Genomic DNA, 18,482 nt, shown 5'->3' with positions numbered 1-18,482 from the left:
TGGAGGGGGAGACCTGGTGGCACTCAGAGGAAGGACAGCAGGTTACCAAGAAGAGACTTGATACCCTATGTGCATATACAGGGGACGGAAATCCCCCTCAGGAACAGTCGTAGGGGAGGGGAATAAGGGGAAAATGGGAGGGAGGGAAGAATGGGAGGATACAAGGGATGGGATAACCATTGAGATCTAACAAGAATAAATTAATAAAAAAAGAGAAAGAAAGAAAGAAAACAAAGTAAGAAACAAAACCAAAAACTAACCAACCAAACAAATTAAAAATGGACTCAGAAGGATACTTGAGGACACTTTATTGATTTCAGAGGAAACATCAAAAAGCTTGACAGGGCAGGCAAACTGGAGATCTGTGCAGGTCCCCAAAGGGGGTAGATGAATAATAAGAGAACCATGCTTTTAGAGTAGAGGTTGAGAAAGTAGTTAGGTTTAGCAGTGGAGGTCCCCAAGCAGCTGCATAGCCAGGGATGGAGAGGGAAGGAAGAGAGCAAGGGAATGAGAAACGAGAATGTTCAGCATATGAGGGCAAGCAGCTTGTGATTTGGTCAGTAGCATGGCTAGCCAGGAGTGTCGCTTAGCAACTGCATCAAGGGAGGGCCTTCTGTAGTTCAAGTGTCATTAAGGGGATAGTATTCTTCTCAGTCTGTCTTCAGGTATATTTTGTTTCTTTAAGCTTCTGGAATCGACAGTTTTCCTGGGGGCTGGTTCTTCTTCAGGTGATTAACAGGCTCATTTGAATTAACTTCTAAAGGGGGAGGGGCAATAGTGTATTTTTGTAATCTTAATATAATCTTTTGGACATTTTAGAATATTATGTGTTTAGTCCCAAGGTAGAACTCAGGTCCCATTCTTTCTACCAAAAATCATTTAACAGAGTGAGTAGGCTGAAATAACTAAAAAAAAAAAAAAAAAAGGTAAAATGAATGATGTGATTGTTGTTTTTTGTCAACTTGTTAGTATTTAGAATTACCATGGAAACACCTCTGCATGTGACTACAAGGGTATTTCCCCAAAAGCTTAACTGGCCTGCTCTAATGTAGGCAGTGCTGTTCTGGTGTTTGGGTTCCCAATTGAATGGGGAGGAGAAAGTGAATAGAGCATCACTTTTCAACTCTCTGCTTCCTCATAGTGGATTTAATGTGGCCAGCTGCCTCATGTTCTTGCACAATGCATAGTTTCCCTGTCATAATGGACTACCCTCTCAAACTTGGAGCTAAACCTTCCTTAAATTGCACTTGTCAGGTGTTTTGTCACAGAATGACAGAAGTAACTATGATAACAGCCCTTCATAAGCAGAAGGAAAGAGCCTTCTCCAAAAGAGCTTCAAAACATGAATTGGAGGTCTTGAGGGCAGAGTGGAATGAGGTATGATATAGAAAGGTCAGCTTGTTTTTGATAACTTCTAAGCCTGTTAATTCTGACCTACTTAACATACTCATCCGATATAAATACTTACATATATATCCTCTGATATAATGCATTATTGATAATTTCTTAATTGTAAATGTGAAGGCCTTCTAATAATACTAGTGAAAATGTGGCATAAAGCATTGTCTGGGTCAACTCTGCTTCTTCCAAAATATAGCAGCATAAATGAGTGGGACTAAGTCTTCTCAGCACTTAGCCATAATTATTTAGTAAGAGCAGCATGAGGTCATTCCTTGGAAATATTCCCAAGAATACACTAACAGCTAAGGATCACTTCAGATTAGATTAGTACCAGGAAGCCTATTTGATTTCTAAATAGTAAATGTGGCTTAGAAGTATTTATTTTACTAAGTACACTGAGTTGAAGCAAGAAAATGGGAAATTAAAACTCATAGAACTTTGATTCAGTTGTATTAGCGCTGTTACCTTGGGCAAATAGTTTCTATGCTTAAGTTTCCTTATCCACAAAGAGTCTGATATTTAAAGTCCTTCTATCCATTAAAGGCCCGTGATTAGATTTTATACTTACTTTGCACCTACCAAGGAGATTAAAAGTCTCTTTTGGAAAGGGAAAAGGGATAGGTAGGCCAGAGTGAAAAAGAAAACGAGCCCAACAAAGAATGCCAAGAAATCAAAGAGGAACCTGCAGAAAGAAGGAAGCTGGCAGTGGTCTGGGTAGTGTTCATGTTAAAGATACATAAAGGCCAGCTCTACTCTCAGCCTCTCTGTTCACTGCTTATGTTCTTTGGTCTCAGAGTAAAGTGTCAGCTCCAGGGGAATGATTCAGGAATCTTACTGTCTGTGGTTTTATTTTCTGCAATTTCAGTTCCCCTTGGTCAGCTGAGGGCTGAAATAGTAAATGGGCAAACACCAAAAATAAACTATCTGTAAATTCTGAGTAATGTGCTGACCTGCAGGGTAGTAGATGGAAGTGTCCCTTTGTCTATAGAATATCTATGCTATATATACTGCCCACCCACCGAGCTACATACCTCTTAATAACTTTATACTGGTCTTGCATTGCAGTGCTTATCTTTTTTTTGCTTTTTTGAGACAGGGTTTCCCTGTGTATCCTTGGCTTACCTGGACTCACTTTGTAGACCAGGCTGGCCTCGAACTCACAGTGATCCGCCTGCCTCTGCCTCCCTGAGTGCTGGGATTAAAGGCGTGCGCCACCACACCCAGCTGCAGTGTTTATCTTTATGTTCAGGAAAACAAAAAGGATAGTGATGCTGACAATTCATATATACCAAAGTGAATCTATGAAGTGTTTTCTTTAGGGGAGAAGGTAAAGTTTTCAATAAAGAATAAGGGAGAATATGACATGAGGATGCTAAGATTTAGCACAATAAGGCTTTTTTTTTTTTTTTTGAGAGGGAGATATCATACACATTTTATTTTGTGTGTGGGTGCACATGTATGTGCATGTAGTGGTCAGAGGACAATCTCAGGTGTCATTCCTCAAGTTTTTCTACCTTTTGTATAAAACAAGGTCTCTAATTAGCCTAGAAGTTTAACAAGTAGGCTAAATGAGCCAACCAGCCATCTTTAAGGGATGCCTATGCCCACTTCCCATCTTGCCTTTGCTGGAGTTAGAAGCAGGTGCCATGTCACGCACCCTGCTTTGCTTTATGTGTGGGTTCTGGAGATGGGCAGTAAGCCTCCTGCCTTAAGGCTTACTGAATAAACCATCTCTTTAGCTTCACTTTCCTTTTTAGAGCCAGTCTCAACTGGCCTCAGATTTACAGTCCTTGTGCCCAAGCCTCCCAGGTGCTGGGATTATAGCTAGTATAACCTGGCTGTGTAACTTTTATAATAGTATGTTGTTATAATACTGTAGTTTAAATTATGTGAAAACACAAGAACACATATTGAGTTTGCTCCAAGATAAAAGACCTGAATCTTGTATGAGATTGAAATTTCCAAATCTGATCTCTTACTATTAGTATTGCACACATTCTGGGGATATTAGCTACTAAAATTAAGTTTACAGTTACTTGATTAATAGCTATCCTTTTCAGTGTCTTTACTTACATCTTATGTCTCAGCATTCTTTCCTTTCATGAATTAAATGAATTAATAATAGATAACCAGTGCCAGGTTCTGTGTTAAATCCTTTACTTATATTTAATCTTTTCCCTTTAAAGCCATGTAGTTGCTATAGTTTTGTAGATGTGGAATCTGTTTTTGTTTTTTGAGACAGGGTTTCTCTATGTAGCTTTGTCTGTCCTGGAACTCACTCTGTAGGCCAGGCTAGCCTCGAGCTCACAAAGATCTGCTTGCCTCTGCCTCCCAAGTGCTGGAATTAAAGCTGAAGTTCAGAGATCAAGTGGAAATACAGAATTAAATAGATCTTGTGAAGTGGGGCATGTGCTTATAATTCTAGTGCTAGATTGGTGCGGGGGAGGCTCCCTGGGGCTCATAGGCCAGCCAATCTGGCCTGATTCATGAACTCCAGGCAAATGACAGAGCCTGTCTCAAATGAGGTGGATGATGCCAAGGAATCTGGGGTTGTTCTTCATCCTCCATATGTATGTCTGCACATGTGCGTGCACGCACACACATACACACACACACACACACACACACACACACAAGAATATGTAAACTCTTACCACTTCTTACTGCTCTGCTGTTTCCCTTGACTTCCTTTAAATCAACCTCACCCCAAAGCTCTTCTTTAAAACCCTATATAAGGGCATGTCAGTCTTATGCTCAGAATTTTCTTAAGGATTTTCAAGTCACTCAGTGAAAGCTGAGATTTGGGGGTAGGAGATACAGATATATGACTGGAATTTTGACCCTCGTGTAACTCCATCTCAACATCAGCTACTTTTCCTTCCTGGCTTTTTAGTTATAGCTTCTTAATCATCATCTTGCTTTCCCTGGAATACACCAAGTATATGTAGCCTAGGGACTTAAATGTTTTAACAGCTGAACTTGAGACTGAACTAGTTTCCAGGTAAAGTAGAAGACAGGGAGTGTGGATAGCTGATCCAGAGAGGCAAACAGAAAGCATGCAGGTGTTTGTGTTTGTGATAAAACGTGTTAGAATGCCAGGAAATGAGACAGGAGCATGACACAGCTCACACAGCTCATGCTACAACCCGCACCAGTTTGAGGAGTTCTTTTCAGGGACCTCTGTTTAGACAAAGCAGAGGTTCTTGACTCTTGCTGCGAAAAGACGTTTGGGATGAGCCAGCATGAAGAGAGTTGAGTTTATTTGGAAGAGATTGACATGTATTAATCTCATAATTAATCTCATAAGAAGGAAGAGAAGCATTCAGGGAAAGGGTAAGACACCCCCAAATGTAGGTGTGGTAGTCACAAGAGATAGTGAGTCTTAAGTGTCTTAGCATGGCTGTTTTGGTGACTTTCAAGTTACATTTCAAAAGGCTGTAAGATCTTTCCACCTTTGAAAGTAAAATTATAGGACTGCTCTGGAGGTGTCTTGGATAGGATTGGGGGGGTCACAAAAAATTGCATAAGGGGTTAAGACCTTTTTTTTTTTCTTTTCTTTTCTGTGAATGAAGTTTCTTGTGAAATTCGTATGTGAGTACTTAGTCCTTAAGTATGATTCCCTACTAAATATCTGCATATAAAAGGAATACTGTATCTCCATGTAGGTAATTTTTAAAGCACATGCTAATTTTGTTAACTTCCCACTTTTCTATCCTACTTCAGAATAGAAATCTTTGATTATTCTGTGTGTGTGTGTAAGTGTGTGTGTATGTATATATATATGTGTGTAAAATAGGAAGTAAAGTGATTATGAGTAGAATGGATATGAGGTGCTGTAAATTTAACTTAAGGGAATAAGGTATGAAATAGTTGGCTAGGATAATAGATAATAGATACTGAATGGACTTAAGCTAAATAGCATTAAAAACCCTTTAGTGTGGCAGACTAGTTTGACCAGTCAGTGTGGTTCTTTCTCTTACCTTTCTACAGTAGCATGAGGAATGGTTGACAAATAACTGAATTTAAGATCAGTGGGGCTGAAGAGATGGCTCAGTGGTTAAGAGCACCGCCTGCCCTTCCAAAGGTCCTGAGTTCAATTCCCAGCAACCACATGGTGGCTCACAACCATCTATCATGTAATCTGATGCCCTCTTCTGGCCTGCAGGTGTACATGCAGACAGAACATTGTATACATAATAATAAATAAATAATCTTAAAAAAAAAAAGATCAGTGTTAAATCTTAGCATAGATTCAGACGGAGAAAGGATTAGCCCAAGACAAAAGGCAGGGGCCTGCAATTCTGGCTGGGGTATTGTAGTGCAAAAATGACCATCGATTAGGATGAGGAAGATTGGGCAACCGGAGAGGGAGATGGGGTTCCTGCCCTTGTCATCCAGAGTTTTGAGACTCCTGAGAAATATGACAGGGGAATTGCCCCATGGAACTGATACCCAGAAGGTTTCATTCTTGTTCCCCTTAATCTCCTTTCCCTCCTATTTAGGGTAGTCAGTTGTAAGGGAGGTGCATGCCTTTAATGAATCCCTAATAAAGTTTAAAAAAAAAAAATCCAGCGTTAAAATTTGACAGTGACAAGGGCAGCGAGCAGTATTTGCAAGGAGTGGTGGTAAGGATGGTGTATGGAACCCAGCGTGTGTAAAGGCTGGAATGAAGGCAGGGGACGGGGATAGAGGATAGTGGTAATATCTTAGTACTGGTTTCTGTGGGGTCAAACAATTGCTGGGCTAGAGTTTTGTGGGGAGACAGAGAAAGGACAAGCCATCCACGGTAGGCCTGCATTTCCATGTAGGTGTGGAGAAGGGGTTATGCTGTAGTATTGTGAGAAGCGCAGCTGAGTAGCTGAATGAAACTGTGGTAGGGAGTTTGAGTTGATAATGCTGAATGAAGTCACTGTGAGCTTAGTATAAAATTGAGTTGAAATTTTAAGTTAAAAGATGCCTGAGTTGCCCAATTCTACCTTAAACCACAACATAATTAAATTGTTATACAAAAGTACATGTGGTAGATGTTGTTGATTGACCCTGAGGCATAATTACTTCCATAAGACATAAGCAGAAAGAATCTTTCTGTGGTCCATAGGACCTCTTTAACTAAAGAGGAGAAAAGTCAGCTGTGTTAGGTCTTTGAAAATGTCTTTGTAGTAGTTTGGTATTCAGAAATGCTGGAGAAACTCTGGCAGGCAAATCAAAGCCATAAAGTAAGTCTAAACTAGGCCAACAGAGTCATTCATTATTCAGCTTTTCAGGCTTCTTCAAATGGAGGTGTCCCTGGTACTTCACCCGAGTACTTTATTAGGACTTCATTTGGATGCAAGGCTGTATCAAAGTAATTATAAAAACAAGAATTGCATATTTAAAAGTGACTTCTAAAAAATCGTAACACTTCATAATAGTTGTATTATACTGAATTATATTTAAGGCAAATGTAGATTAAATAGATATATTTGTGAGCCAGCACATATTATAGTAGATTATTAGAGCAACAAGCATAATTTGAGTTACAGTACACATAGTGTAGGACATTTAAGGTGATGCTGATTCTAGCTCTCAGAATATTTTCCTTTTATTCAGAGGTAAATAAACTAACTTGAAATGCTTTATAAAATTTTTGAAAAACCAGAAGAAGAGCTTTCTTGAATTTAATGTAAGATTAATTTGGGCACACCACTAATGGGGGGCTTTGCTTCACTGAAGTTGTGGTCTGGATAAATGCGTTTGAAAGGCAGAGAATGAGTAAGGCAGGGAACAGAGATGCTGGACTCAGCCAGTAACCTGGGATGACAGACAAAGACAGCGAGAGCAGGGAGTGATGATGGGTTTGCCCTCCTTGATAATGCAGAGATTTTTTATGTTTTGTATGTATGTGTGTTTGTAGATGACCACAAGCCTAAGCAAACACTGTGGAAGTTAGAGACAGCTTTCAGAAGACAGTTCTTTGCTTCCATCACGTGGGTTCTGGGGATCAAACTCAGGTGGCCAGGTTTGGTGTCCAGCACCTTTACCCGCTGAGCCCCCTCTTCAGCCCAGTAGTCTTATTTCTAACTTTAGCTGTTTTCAGAGTGGCTTTATCCATTTTTTACTTTCTCTATCCTTTTCCCAAGTGTATATGCAAGCTCAGAGTAGGAAGATGTGTGATCTTACATCAAAATAATAGATCTGGACCACTGTGTACTAATAAATGATAACTACTAACCTTAACCAAATAATGACATATTAAAGTAGAAAGAAAATGAAATTTAGAGTGAAAATACTGGGTGAATCTCTCAGTTTCAGAAACTTGATATTCACATTCATGAAATGCCATATTTCTAATAAGACTTTGTAAGTGACATCTAACAATATGTGCAAAAGCTTTGTAAATTCCAAAGTAATTTACAAACAATGATTATTCAGTTAGCAATTAAGTGCCTTTCATTTGCCAACGTTTCAGATGAAGTTTATTTTATCATCTCCATTTGTTTTTGAATTATATAAGTATATGAATTATGAAAATTAAATTATTTGATTGAAAACTGTTATATAACAAATAACAATCTTCATTATCTAAGCCTTTTGGCTTTAAAATAACTAAACCAACTTTGCAGTTGATACTATTTTGTTTCTGCAAATTTGACCTGTGAGCTGGATTTCGTAGGGCATACTTACAATCCCAACTCTGGGAATGCTGAGGCAGGAGGATTATGAGATTCAGTTTCCAACATCAGTTAGTCAGCCTATGTATTTTTGGGTCTGCTTAAAGGTGATTCAGGTAAAATAATGAGTAAAATTTAAGAATTTAAAATGAGCGTTTGTTTACCAAATATTTAATGATCAGTGATCTTTATATTCATCTCGTCCCATGTTCATGCCCCTGAGTCCTCTCTCCCCAAGACAGGTCTTGTTATTGTAAACTTACCTGGCCTAGTATTCCCTGTGTTCTTGGGGCTGGCCTTTAGCTCACTGTAATGTCTGTATTATCTTCCCCAGTGCTAGGATTATAGGTTTTATTTCTTGATATATGGCAATTATATATCAAGTTGCTACTCAGTGAACTGTGTGAAATTTAACATAAAAGTAAAGAATGCCTTTTGTATTTTAGATATATTAACTGTTTTATGACTTTTAGTTTGAAGTAGAAGAAAACCTTTACAATAATGGTTATAGCATAGTTAGAATGTTTCTGTCTCAAGACTTGTCCTCCAACTGTTTCTCCTCCCAACTCTCATCTAACTCTTGCTTCCAATAGTTACAATGCAAAGTTTGTTCCACTTAGACTCAGCCTTATATGTTTCTTAGATTTATGGTGCTTTTTCACACTGATTGCGCTCTCTCTCTCTCTCTCTCTCTCTCTCTCTCTCTCTCTCTCTCTCTCTCTCTCTCTCTCTCTCTCTCTCTCTCTCTCTCTGTGTGTGTGTGTGTGTGTGTGTTTATAAAATTGACTTTTATTTGCAACCTATTTGTTAGTAGTCTAGTACTTTTGTTTCTATTTTGATTGTGCTATATTTTTGAGACAGGGCCTGCGCTTAGTCCAGGGTAGATCTTAAACTCACTAGTAGCTGGTATTGAACTCTTGATCTTACTTTAGTCCAACTCTCCAGTACTAATTCTGACTATTTACAGTAACAATTAAACATTGTATGGTTAGGAATACAGTTCAGTTGATAAGTGCTTGTCAAGCATGCAGGAAGCCCTGGGTGCAATCCTCCTGGGCATGGTAACACACACATGTAATCACAGCACTTTGGAGGTGGAAATATGAGGATTAGAAATTCAAACTCATCCTCAACTACATAGTGAGTGTGGGGTTTACCTGAGCTATATGTGACTCTTTGTTAAAAAAAACAAACTAATGAAAATTGCATGTATATGTCTATATATCTATATATAAATTTTTGTTAGAAATTAATAATTGTGGGCTAGAGAGATAGCTTAGTGATTAAGAGTATGTTTTATTCTCAGCATACATGTCGGGAGGCTTATTGTCTGTAACTCCAGATCTAGGAGGATTTCATACTTCTGGCCTCTCTGGGCACCTGTACTCACATGCACACACATCCCTAATTAAAAATAGCAAATAAAATAAATCTTACAAACTGTAAAACTTTATCAAAGAAAATTATATTTTAAAAGATTTTATAACAACTGGGCTTAGTAGCATGCCTTTAAGCCCAGCGCTCAGGGAGGCAGAGGCACATGGATCTCTCTTGAGTTCGAGGCCAGCCTGGTCTACAAAGAGAGTGCAGGACAGCCAAGGCTACACCAGAAAAACTCTGTCTCAAAAAAACAACAAAACAATAAGATTTTATAGCTTGTAATTTAACCACTAATAATGAAATTTGACCATGTTTTCTCAATAGTCTGATTAGTTGAGTTTTAAAATTTTTATTCTTTTAAGGTTTTGTTTGTTTTTCGAGACAGGATTTGTCTGTGTAATAGCTTTGGCTGTCCTGGAACTCCCTTTATAGACAAGTCTGGCCTTGAACTCACAAAGGTCCACCTGCCTCTGACTCCCAAGTGCTAGGATTAAAGGCATGCGCAACCACACCCAGCTTTTTAACGTTTTTTAAAATGATGAACAACCCAAAATACCTTTTAAAAAGATGATGCTTCTGAGGTTCAGTGAGATTAAGCAGGTTCCGGGGGCAGCATGACTGAGGGGAGCAGTGATGCTTACACGGAAAAGTCCAGAGCTCTACCTAGTGAAACTATGTGTGAATGCCTTTGACTAATCAAGAAAATATGAGTAACATACTTTTATACTTTTAAAACAATTTTGTTTGTTTGTTGAAACAAGTTCTCAGTATATGTACTCAGATAGGCTTGAATTCATTGTGTAGCGCAGGCTGGCCTCAGTCATGGTTGATTCTCCTGTGTCCAGCATTCTAAGTGCTGGGAAAACTCCTCAACAGGGGAGTGGTGACTTACTACAGAGCAAACAAGCGTGGTGCATTATGTAAAGCAGGGATCGTAAGAAAAGAGCATACCAGACGACCCACTGTGAAACAGGAAACCACCTAGAGTTCTTCCTGTTGTCTAAAACTCTACTCATGTAAAACACAAGTTAACACTGATGTCTTGGATTTAAAGAGATACTGGGTTAAGTTTAATACATTGAGTATAGGCAAACAATCAGAAATGGCCAAAATAATGCTTGTCATCTTAATATTTTGAAAAAAATCATTTTTCCTTGTTTTTATTTGTTTTTCAAGACAGGGTTTCTCTGTGTAGCCTTGGCTGTCCTGGACTTCCTTTGTAGACCAGGGTGCCCTCGAACTCACAGAGATCCACCTGGCTAGTTTTTGTTTTTAATAAGGAAAAGGCCTCATAAGATTAGGGGCTTACCACTATAGGACTGACTGACCCTACACCAGGTGCCGTCCTGGGCATATTAGCACTTCTGAAGACTTGACTATAAGTCATATGTTCCTATGACCTCTCCGATTTCATAATTTGCTGTAATGGCTCGCAGAACTCAGAGAACACATAACTATTGTTTGATGATGCATGCAGGTAAACAGCATAAGACCAGGCCTGGAAAGGCTCAGCGTGCAAGTAAGACCTTTGGTCCCTGTGGCACATAGCTGTTGTTTACCAACCAAGAAGCTCTCTAAAACACTGTTTATGTTTTTTACAGAAGTTCCATGACATAAGTAAGTATCACTGATTAAAGCCACGGGCCACTGAAAGCAATCTCTAGCCCCTCTTCACATAAGGAGGATGAAAGTTTCAATCCTGTGTTAGCAAGGTTCCTTTGGTAAACACCCTCCAATCCAGGTCACCTCATTTGCATAAAAATCAAGTGTGGTTCAAAGAGGCTGACTAGAAGTTTAAAGATCATGAGTTGCTTTTCATGAAGATTAACAAAGAAGCATGGTTCTGTCACTCAGGGAATTCTAAAGGTTTTAGCTGTGCTAGTAACTGAGGGCAGAGAGGCAAGCAGCATTTCTTGCTTGCTCTTGTGTTACAGATACAGGTAAGTACAACAACACACACCATCCGCAACGTGGCAACAAGCTAAATACTCTTAGAAGCTGCATAGAAAATAACCTCTAAAGAGTTCTGGCTCAGCTGGGGTGTGGTGGCCCATGCCTGTATTCCCAGCACTCAGGGAGGCAGAAGCAAATGGATCTCTGTGAGTTTGAGGCCAGCCTGGTCTAAAGCGAGTCCAGGACAGCCAAAGCTACATGGAGAAACCCTGTCTCAAAAAACCAATATGCGAGTATATTTAGAATCACTTACTGTGAGCCATTAAAGAAATGTGAACATTTATTCTCAGTAATAAATGACTAACAAAAACAATGTTATATGAAAAAACTACCTTAGCTACCAGTAAAGCAGTGTTTTGACTGGAATTTTTCCATTCTGCCACCAGCCCTGTGCTTTGACTGAAATTTTAAAAAGGAACTTGAAATAAGGTGGAAATTTATTCACTTCATTATTTATAGGTAAGGAGAAAATGAGAGAAGTCCATAGAGCATTGAGGCATATTATTATAGTTAATCTCACAAAAGTAACGGTTTCATAGTATATGGACAACAAACTTTTCTGTGCTCCCAAGAGGAATTGAGAGGGACCTTTGAAAATCTGTTTCTCATAAATTTACTGTTTATCTCTTGGATGCTTTGAAGTTGTTTTTTTTTAAATAATTGGTTGTCAGTTATATGCTCACATAATATGCAATTTTGAGAGATGCTGTGTCTTCAAAAGGTAATGTGAAGTTTTAATGGTTAGTGATTAGTTGCTTTTTAAAGAAATCTGAATTATGGAGAAAGCATTTTGCTAACAATGTTTGAAAATGTATCTATCGCTCATCTATGTCACCTACAAATACTATATCATCTATCGGAAGCAAATATGCCAAAGGACAAAATTAAAAAGTAAAGGATTATAATTGACCTGTGATTTACAGGTCTGTATTTGGGCAACACTTCATTCCATAAAATACAAGGAGCATGCTGGGCCTACAGACAGAAGGGCTGAGAAGGCAGAATGGAGCAAAAGGCGGTTTGAATGCTTAAATGCTACTTTCTTGTGGAGCTTGCTAAAGCAGTTGTGCAGGTTAGAACTGGCCTGCTTAGGGACTGTCTGCCTCTCTTTCTGTGTCTTGTAACTTGGTTTGAGCATGGTGAACAGGGAACGTAAGCATGAGCAAACTCATTTTGGTTTGGTCTTTTGGGACCCTGTAGAGGAGCTTAGGCCTGAGCAATGACTGCCAAGTTCTGTTTGTTTTAAAGTGAGTAAAGTTTTCCTCAGTGTTCTCCAGAGAAACAGAATCAGCATACACATACATGCATGTGTACAAAGAAAGGGATTCTGTTTTGGTTTTTTGCTTTTTATTTGCTTTATCAACTTTGCCTTTTCCTATGATGGTGGGTAAAATTCTTCTATTGACAGAATTTGGCCTGTGACTCACTCAACAGTGAGTATAAGAAAGTTCCATAGTGAGTGGAGTGAGAAAATCCAATGAAAAGAAAAGAGTAGAAACTAGCTTTCCTGAGATCATAGACAGTGACAGAAGTCAAGATGTGATCCGATGGATGTCCAGGTGATGAGGGGAGAGCCCTTGTCAGAACAAGAGGCCATTCTTCAGCGCTCCTGAGTGTGTTCTCCTCCTCATCCATCTGCTTATATGTGTGGCCCACAGGAAGTTAGAAGCAAATGGTGAGCTTGTCTGTTATTTCCTGGACCTGATGGCTTTCTCCTCCCAAAGGACAACCCCCTCTCCATTCTTTGGCTGCTCTACTTCTTTGGTTTCTTGAGCCTGTCTTTACAGGTGTTTCCTTTGCTTCCCTCTTCCAGTGCTTGACACAGGGTGTGTGTGCACCATTCTGCGGTCTGAGAGATCTGCGGCTCCACTCACCGAGCCTGGTGCTAGCCCTTTGTGCACAGGGTAGTAGGGAGCACTAACTGCACTGCAGAGATTTCTTTAAAATAATCGTCTTATGTGGTTGTGGTTGTGGAGGCTTGGCAAGACCAAAATCTGGAAAGGATGACCCAGAGAAGAGCTATTGTCTCACACCAGAGGTGGTCCTATCCGTGTGTCCTCCTCATGTAGAAAAAGGTGGGAGGAGCCAGGCTTTTCCCTTTATACCTATTGCTTCTGTACAACTATCAGAAGCTGGTTAAGATATTTGTGGATACAATATTAAGCTGGTTCATCCTGTTCTTGCTTTCCTTTTCTAGGATCAGTTCGATAGCTTAGATAAGCACACACAATGGGGAATTGACTTCTTGGAAAGATATGCCAAGTTTGTTAAAGAGAGGATTGAAATTGAACAGAACTATGCGAAACAATTGAGGTAAGTTCATGTTTTTTTTACTTCTTAGAAATGAAGTTACTCATTTAAACAGCTAAACATAAAAATAATAGTGTTTTGCAGGTTAAAACTTGTACTTTTTATCCAAATCAGTTTGAGTTAGAGAACTAGTGCTTAATTTAGTTAAGTCATTGCCTTGTACCGTGGGGAATATTGACTAGCTAGATCACGTCACTTTGATTGCAGAAAGATGTTTAAACTGCTTAAATCTCAGAGCAGTGGGGAAGCTGCCTAAGCAGCCAGAGCCTGCTGGCTTCTTTAGCCCCTTTCCACCTTCAAGCCTTTGAATAAAAATGGTTCAGTGCCTAATCAAACAAGACCTGGGGTGTAATTCAGTGTTTCACACTTTCACTGCTTGCTGTTATTTGTTTTAGAATTCTTTCTAATGCACTGAACTTGAGAATTTCTAAATCTTCAAAATAGAGTTTGTGTTAAGATGAGCTTCCTTTTATATGTTAAAATATTTTAGGAGTTTATAGCTCTTAAATTTGATGGAATTAATCTTAAGATTTTGTTGAAATAGCAAAATTATCATTCCTTATCACAGTTTTACAGATAGTCTTGCCTGAAGTTGATAAAATAATGCTTGAAATTTGAAGAGTGGCCATTAGAGTTTAGCTGGGCCTTAGGGTGCTTCAGCTTGTTCCAGAGCACAAAACCCCTGAATAGGCACCAGGGGTCGAAAGTCTGGACATATTTCCATCCCTTGTTTCTGTTGTATGTAGATTCCATCCAGCACCCTCCTTTCTACCCTCTCCTCTGGACTTTTCATCTTCACACCGGCACTCCTCGCTGTTACTCTTTTGAGAGAGGATGCATAAAAGTATTCATTGCAGCCATCAGCTGCTCCTCGCTCGCTCCTCACTCGTTCTGAGGAGTTGGCACTGCTGTCTCAAATGCCATGTCCAGTTCTTCTAGCATCTCCATGAAGAAGGTGGTTCAGCAGCTCCAAGTAGAGGTCGCGCTCAACTGCGTAAAGGTTTCCCAACTGCAGACTTGAAACAGTTCTGTCTGCAGAATGCTCAACGTGACCCTCTGCTGACTGGGTTATGTTCTAGTCCAGATCCCTTCAGACCCCAGAAAGTCTGGTCCTTCTTGTAGTCATATATGTCGAGGTTTCTCAAACCGCTTTTCATGAACCAGTGAACATTCGAGAGAACTAAATCTGAAGTCTGTGCAGAAGCGTCTCTATAACACAGCCATGATACACAGTCTTCTACTTGTCAGTCCTTAACATCTGCCTCTCCGGATTTTCATGGATTTCTGTTTCACAAGGATACAATAAAACAGTATACAACATCAACAACAACAACAGAAGTATTCATTGCAGAGAAAAATAGGATTCCCTTCTGAACTACCTACTAACATATGAGTGGTAAAAAAACACTGTTGTATATATCCAGTTTAAACAACCAGGTGTACCAGCTTATTTAAACCTACAAGATTGTTCATATTCCATCCATCAGTATAAAAGGCAGGTTGCAGAATTAAATAGTAGATGTTAGTGCTTGTTTTAATTTGTACGTTATAATTAGGTAAAAATTTGAAATTTCTGTGAACTCTAGGGAACTCCAAGTTCCCCAGTTGTTGCTTTTGTGGACTGGGAGCAGGTAGGTGTTCAGGGAAGGGAGCTGTTTTTTCTTTGCACACTTTTAGGGTAAATTATTTTCAGTGACTTTGTCCTACTACTTTGGTAATTTAAAACTCAAAGAAAAGTAGTGGTATACTTGGAAAGAGTGCCATTACAAATTGCAAAACAAAAACTTGATAATTTATAAGATAAAACTTACACAGTCTCAGATATCTAATTATCCAGGACAACCCCCAGATCTCAGAGGGTTATGGTCAGCTCAGTAACCGGACTGAAGTTGCAGGCTTGTTAGCTGTTGCTCTGAGACTGGTGGTTACTATCATTTCACTTGCTTGCCAGGAAGGAGAGGTATCAGTACTGCATCGAAGGAGGGTGGATTGAACTCACTTATGTATGAAAAAAAATCTGATTTTATTGGGAGAAATGGGCTTTGTTATGTACCCTCTGTGAGGAGTTGTCTCTTTAAAGGAATGTCACACACTTAAGGGATTTGGCACATTTCCATACTAACAGTAGCTCTCAGTCGCTGGGCTGTTGGATAGTGTTGAGGCATTTGGGAGGAGGCATGCTTTGAAGCTGTCTGCTCTTGCCCTCTTTGTGGAGGTTTGCTGCTTTAGATGAATGACTGGGGAATGATTGAGCTGTCAGGTGCTGTTTATGGCGTTGTTTTCTTTCAAAAGGAAGAAGCTTGTCTTGGTTATTTCCTCTTTAGCTACCTCCTCCTATTTTTTTGTTACAGAGGTTGATTTTTAATGCATAGGAAAGTAATACTGCTTGGTGAGGTACACTCTGTTCCCTTATTAATAACTATATTATAATAAAATGTATGATAATGTTAATATATATAGTAACTGCCCACCTCCCATTATTCCTTTTTTAAAAATTCCTTTCTATCTTTTTTATGTTCTTTTTTATTTTTTGAGACAGGGTCTCACTGTAGCTCTGGCTGGCCTGGAACTCAGAGATCTCACCTCTGGTCTGGAGTACCAGGATTAAAGGGTTATGGCACCTTGCCTAGCTGTTCATGTTTTTGATACTTTAGGGCTTAAGTGTATTTTAGTGTTGGATATTGATTGGTATGAAAAAATGGGATAAATACAAGTTTAGAAAATAAAGTCTAATCAAAGACAGTTGATGTCCATTTTGAATGGTGCTAAATGGTGATTACAGAATACTTGGTTTTTTGTTCTTTATTTACGGAGATAATCAACTGAAGTAAGTGTGGGGGGGGGGCGTGAGTGTGCAGGGATCAAATGCAATGCCTGCACATGCTGTGCATACACCACCACCAAGTTGATCTCCAGTGCACTCTTTATTTTAATAAACTTACATTATACATATGGCAGGGATTAATTAAAGTTTCTAAGTAAAAAAGAAGCTGTATATGCACAGTAAGTGTAAGTATATTATTTTCTCTTCTAGTAAAAATAATTGCCATATTATATTTTATCACAGAAGTATGGCTATGTAAAATTATATCCTCCAGCCTTCATATTAGAACACACAAGTGTCATAGTGTGGGATACTAGAAGCAAACTATACTGGAAGGCAGGGAGCCTGTAGACTAGTCTTCTCTTAGAGCAGAAATCTCTGACTTCTTTTTTAACCAGAGACTGCATTATGTGAATTTGTATTTCCATGCCAAGCTGGATAACTTACTGAGTAAGTATACATTGAATGAATGAATCAGTATTATTTCCATCTAACTTAGAATCTTACGACCTTTGATGATGCATTGCTCTGTTTATACACATCACTGCCATAAGGTTGTTAGTTTATGTAAGCTGTTTTTAGGGTAAACTTATACACTTAACATTCTTTTATCAGAATCAGCCATTAACATCTCACTCTGTTTAAACTTTAACTTGTGATTGCTTTATTTCCCTGTATACTTTCCCCCTCTTCTGTTTTAGACAAGGATTTTGTCATAGCCCGGTGGGATTACACGTGTGTCACTGTGCCCTGGTATATTTATATTGCCTGTATAGAGTTGGTCTCCATCAGTCTCTAGGCATCTACTTTACCTCAGTGCAAAGTGGATGCACTGCACCTGAATTGAATCATTGAATGAATTTATTACTTAAATTTCTGCTTTTCAATTCAAGAATATAATCCCTACACTAAAATGTAAAATTCACAAAGGGAAGGGCTTATTTGTTCTGTTGTAGAGTGATTATTAATGTTTAATATTGGTTCATACAATTACTAAGGCGGCAGTTATTCCCTAACCCCCTATTATATAAATTAAAGTCACAGAAACCTGTTAGATTTTTTTTTTTTTAAGATTGTAATGATCTGACTTTATTTTACACTAGATAGGGGGCACAAAGCAATCCTCTTTAATAAAGTTGACAATTAGCTTCACTTTGAACATTTTAACAATGCACATTTAAAAAAAGTATTCATCTTACAAATTGTTCTGCAATCCAAATATACAACAGCTTGGAAAACAACATTTAGAAAACAAAAGCCAATGTAAAAAGCCAGATTAAAACAAGGACAACAGCACAGGCTTGATATGGCTCAGATTTACAGCTTTCTTACTGCATCATCTGTGTCAGAGATCTGTTCCTTCAGCTGGCTCCACTGCTCCGTGTTTAAGGAAATACCTTTTCTCCCTGGTTTCATTTCACCTTCCGAGGCCATCCAATACTCTCTAATATCAATTAGGATTTTTCCTTTAAAGTCCCGTACACTGATGTATCTCATTTTTCCAATCTGAAACATGTTGTCATCTCTGCTGCTGCTGCTCTGCTTGGAAGATGCCAGAGCTCTTGAAGTTTCACCAGGCTTTTGCTTCTTCACAGGTTTTTCTGGAACAACTTGCTTTTTCCTCTTTAACTTTTTTTCAACTTCGCTGTCAGAATCACTGCCTGAAGAGCTTGAAGAAACAAGTTTCTTTGATTTAGGCATTGCTTCGCTCCTGCTGTCCAACAGCCTCTAGGTCGCTCGCTCGTTTGCTCGCTCGGGATTCACCTGTTAGATTTTTAAAAACCCTTAATGTACTGGGCTGGGCAGATATTATCCCTCTAAGCTATCTTGTCTGCTTCCCAGCCAAAATCCCCATAAATATTTGCACATATTTTCTGTTTGGGCCGCTTCTCTCCATGCCAATCGTTAGAGCAAGCTGCTCCCCACCACATGCTTCTAGTGTACACTGACCCATGCTGACCTTT

The 18,482-nt window shown here is 39.1% G+C and overlaps 2 protein-coding genes and 1 pseudogene across 4 annotated transcripts in view; 2 read left to right on the top strand and 1 right to left on the bottom strand.

Annotated features, from left to right (window-relative positions):
• Window positions 1-18,482, top strand: part of Fnbp1l (formin binding protein 1 like) — a 77,815-nt gene that overhangs the window by 15,478 nt on the left and 43,855 nt on the right. For all 3 annotated transcript variants that reach the window (XM_051165620.1, XM_051165619.1, XM_051165622.1), the window contains exon 2: window positions 13,582-13,697. In XM_051165620.1, the coding sequence (XP_051021577.1) occupies window positions 13,582-13,697 (116 nt within the window). The remainder of the gene's footprint in view (window positions 1-13,581; window positions 13,698-18,482) is intronic.
• On the top strand, window positions 14,617-14,849 carry LOC127206336 (guanine nucleotide-binding protein G(I)/G(S)/G(O) subunit gamma-5-like; annotated as a pseudogene).
• LOC127206335 (activated RNA polymerase II transcriptional coactivator p15) lies at window positions 17,814-18,264 on the bottom strand. The gene has a single exon (XM_051165623.1). The coding sequence runs from the start codon at window positions 18,217-18,219 to the stop codon at window positions 17,836-17,838; it is 384 nt and encodes a 127-aa protein (XP_051021580.1). The 5' UTR covers window positions 18,220-18,264; the 3' UTR covers window positions 17,814-17,835.

The sequence above is a fragment of the Acomys russatus genome, chromosome 23, assembly GCF_903995435.1.
Source record: "Acomys russatus chromosome 23, mAcoRus1.1, whole genome shotgun sequence".
NCBI classification, from domain to species: domain Eukaryota; kingdom Metazoa; phylum Chordata; class Mammalia; order Rodentia; family Muridae; genus Acomys; species Acomys russatus.
The sequence above is the reverse complement of the archived record's forward strand: the minus strand, read 5'-3'. Positions and strand labels throughout refer to the sequence as shown.